The sequence below is a fragment of the Mus caroli genome, chromosome 3 (genome assembly GCF_900094665.2).
Source record: "Mus caroli chromosome 3, CAROLI_EIJ_v1.1, whole genome shotgun sequence".
NCBI lineage: Eukaryota > Metazoa > Chordata > Mammalia > Rodentia > Muridae > Mus > Mus caroli.
In genome coordinates this window covers 145666472-145670227 of record NC_034572.1, presented here as the reverse complement: position 1 = coordinate 145670227, position 3756 = coordinate 145666472, and the positions used below count along the sequence as shown (strand labels likewise).

General features: G+C 50.9%; 1 protein-coding gene across 1 annotated transcript in view; it reads left to right on the top strand.

Annotated features, from left to right (window-relative positions):
- The first annotated feature begins 203 nt into the window (after positions 1–203).
- The window catches only part of Ak5 (adenylate kinase 5), a 190702-nt gene continuing 187149 nt past the window's right edge, over positions 204–3756 (top strand). The window contains exon 1 of the mRNA XM_021158164.2: positions 204–772. Within this exon, the coding sequence (XP_021013823.1) occupies positions 713–772 (60 nt within the window). The 5' untranslated portion in view covers positions 204–712. The remainder of the gene's footprint in view (positions 773–3756) is intronic.

Below are 3756 nucleotides of genomic sequence, written 5' to 3'. Positions count from 1 at the left end.
CCTGGTAAGTGGTGTCTGTCTGTCTGTCTGTCTGTCTGTCTGTCTGTCTGTCTGTGGTGTGTGTGGGAGTGTCTGTCTGTGGTAAGTTTGTGGGGGGAGTGTCTGTCTATAGTGTGTGTCTGGTGTGTGTGTCTGGTGTGTGTGTGTGTGGGGGGGAGTGTCTGTCTATAGTGTGTGTCTGGTGTGTGTGTGTGTGTGTGTGTGTGTGTGTGTGTGTGTGTGTGTGTGTGTGTGTAGAAGCAAAACTGTATCCAGCTCCAATCGCCCGGTTCTTGGCTCCTTGGTGCCCTGGCTGCCCTGGCTGCGTTGCGGGCTGGGGAGTGACTGCAGCCCGCGCGTCCCCACCCCCGCGCCCCGCGCCCGCCCGCCCGCCCGCGCAGCGTGACTGGCGGCCGCCGCAGCGAGCTCCGGAGGCGCGGGCCGGGCGCGCAGAGCCGGGAGGCGGCGGCTGGTGGCGTCGGCCGCGTGGTCCTCCTCCGCGCCCCTCCCCTGGCGCTCGCGCTGCCTGCGCCCGGGAAGCCGCTGCTGCTCGCTGCTGGCTGGCGCGGGGACCGGCGCGGACGCGGGGGCGACGGGAGCGCGGACGGCACAGCTGCCCGGGAGTCGCTGAGGGGACCCCGGCCTGAGCGCATCCAAGTGAGGGCTGCGCCCCGCCAGCCCCAACCTCGGGAGCTTCTCCTCCTGCTCCCCACTGCACGCGCGCCGTACAGCCATGAACACCAACGACGCCAAGGAGTACCTGGCCCGGAGGGACATCCCTCAGCTTTTCGAGGTAAGAGGCTGGGGTGGCCAAAGGATCCCCAGCGAATGTCCCGAGGGCCAGTGCCCCGCTGCACCTTCCGGTGTAGGGTACCTAATGAAGGCGCTCACAGAAGGTCGCCGTTCCCTTCGCCCCAGACAAGTCGCCTTTTGCGCTCGGGTCGCTAGGGTCCTTTTCAAATGCAGGCTTTGAAACCCATATCTTGGGATCAAGTTTCCCTCTTCAGGCTGGGTTCTGGATGCAGGCTGCCCCCAGAGTATCCCTCCGAGATGGGCACCCAGAATGGACATCAGATCGTGGCCTGGCAGCACTCTCTGGGGCTGAGGGTCAAGCCAGGTGAGACCACTGTCGCCCACACGGAGGCAAGACAGGAAACTGAAGGTTCCAGAGTCCTAAACATTCCAGGCGCCAAGCGTTGGGACCCCTTGAAGGGGAGGGAAAGCGTGGACGAAGCGACTCTCCCGGGGGGGGGACGGCTTGAGGAGAAGGATGAAGATGGAGAGGGAGAAAAACAAAAACCCACACACGCATATATACACACAGCCCAGCCGATCCAGTGCAGCGCTATCTCCTGGGTCGCTGAAGCTCTAAGCGGCCAGTCAATGAACTCCCGAGCGAGCGCGTTTGCTGGTTGCTTGAAAGGTTCTCCAGGCTCTCCTCCCAGCCTCCAGCGCCAGCCCTCGCGCCCACCTACACAGACTGGGTTCGACTGGGAGCGGCCAGACAGGCGTGACTCCTGTTGCTGGCCTCTGCTGGGCGTAGCAGCAGCATCCGCACCAGGGACAGGGGATGCGGTAACTCTCAAGGAATGTGAGGAAGGAGGCTTGAGGAATGAGCTAAAGGTACCTGCTTCCCAGAGAGAAGTCCTGCTTCCTATTATTCTCTCCACATTCCATCTTAAAACACCCTAAATCCGAAGCGCTTTTGCTTAGGTTATAAAACAAAATAATTTTTTTTTAAAAAAAGGACGGCACCAATCCAAGCCTCTTAGGATGAGCCTTGAAAAATTTGGCCTCCAATTCTGAAGGAAATGGAGGAGTAATATTATAAACTAAAGGCCACACATTGTTCTTTTTCCTGTTTAGGAGATTTTTTTTTTTCTGTTAGAAGGAAAGTGCAGCGCTTAAGACAATAATTTTTGCAATACCCCCAAACTATGTTTATTTAACCCAGGATGCTATAATTACAGTGCTTGGACAGCTTTTTTTTTGCTGTTTTTGTAAATGTGGAAATGAAGAGCTGAAATATTTTTTTAAATTATAAATGTTAAGACTGAAACCGATTTTATTTCTATGCTTCTAAAAGAATGATAGATACACGCCTGGCAGAGCCTCCTGACATTTCTCTTCCTTGGTGCCAGGTAACATACAGGGAGCCAGGGTGGTCTGCTCACAGAACTCTGTACGGTGTGTGCTAATGAGCCCTGGTAGGTAGCTGCTTAGGCTTCAAGTTTCCCATTGGCTTTTCTGCATATGAATGGAATGTCCCCAAATACTGCACACACTCAAAAGGAAGTCAGCTTGCTTACCCGAGAGGCACTAATGCTGAGACTCAGTTCAGGACGGCAAAGAGCTGGAGAAGACTATAGAGACTTCTAGGTTCCATTTGAACAGTGAGACCGAGTCACTGTGCACGGCTCAGAGGGAAGCAGGACCTGATTGTCCATGTGACGAGTACAGACCACAAAAGTCAAACACCTCGGGTTTCTAAAATGGATTTTCTGTGCCAGAATCCACACTGTTCTAAGTTTAACCAGGTGCCTTCCAAAACCCCAGATGGTTGCAGATAGTAAATGTCACTACAGATCATAGTAACAGGTGACTGATTCTATGTATCACCACCAAAACCTATGGATATAATGGAACTTTTCAGATCTCTTTGGGTGGTACAGAGTATCTGCTAGGTTTGTGGTTGAAAAGTACTCCCGCTTTAAAAATAAATTAAAAACAAAACAAAACAAAACTTTAGCAGCTGGTTCTGCTGTGTTCCTAATTCACCCCTAATTCGCCTTTGTAATATGACTATTGGTCTCTGACCTTAGATCAAAGATTGGCAATTAGTTGAATGCTATCAAAAGTCTAACTAGGTTATTTACATATTCAGAGGATTAACTCAGAGACTAAGCAATAGCATCAGTAGACTACTTATATTCAGTCCTGGGCTGCTGCTGGCACTTAGCAAAAAGGACTTAAATTACCAGTGAAAGACTGAAGCTCACTGTTACTGATTTAAGAATCAGTGCCCTTTGGGGAGCTAGTTTTGTTTAGGAAAACTTGAAATGTCTGTCTCCCAGTTGGAAAACTTGCCTTGCGTATACCCACCCAACTTAAGCCTTTAGGAAAAGACAAAATTAACAGACCTGGATTTTAAGTATTAATATTGTGGTTGGGTTATATATGGGGTTGAGAGAATCTGGTATTTTTGTTACCCCATTCCATGTTTTTATAAAATATACAAAGAAGGTTTTATGAGAAGCTGGCTCAGAGTCCTGAACCTAAGACCATCTGAGTAAGTATGCTTAAGAAATCCACTGGTAACTCTGAAACACGATCTGCTGACCCAAACCTAGAGGCAGGGATGCCCACAGGCTTGAGTGTACACAAGGGTTCATGGGAGAGCCACAAGACCCCGTGTGTTGATGCAGTCGGTTCTGGCCCACAGAGTAACAGGAGCGTGGGAAGCTAACCTGCTGCACAGAAGTCGGATGACACTTCCTCTGCCTCCTCAGCAGCTGAACCCATCTGATGGAACCACATACCCAAACCCATTCCACTCAGGATTCCCGAAAACAAAGGCACCTGGTGGGAACTGCCTGCCCTTGGGGGGAAATGGAACTGATTCAAAAGTTAAAAGCTGTGGTAGGGTTTGTCAACCTTCTGAAGGGTGTGTGCCTCATGCATTAGTAATGTATAGGTGAGAGTAATGTATAGGTGAGAGTAATGTATAGGTGAGAGTAATGTATAGGTGAGAGTAATGTATAGGTGAGAGTAATGTAT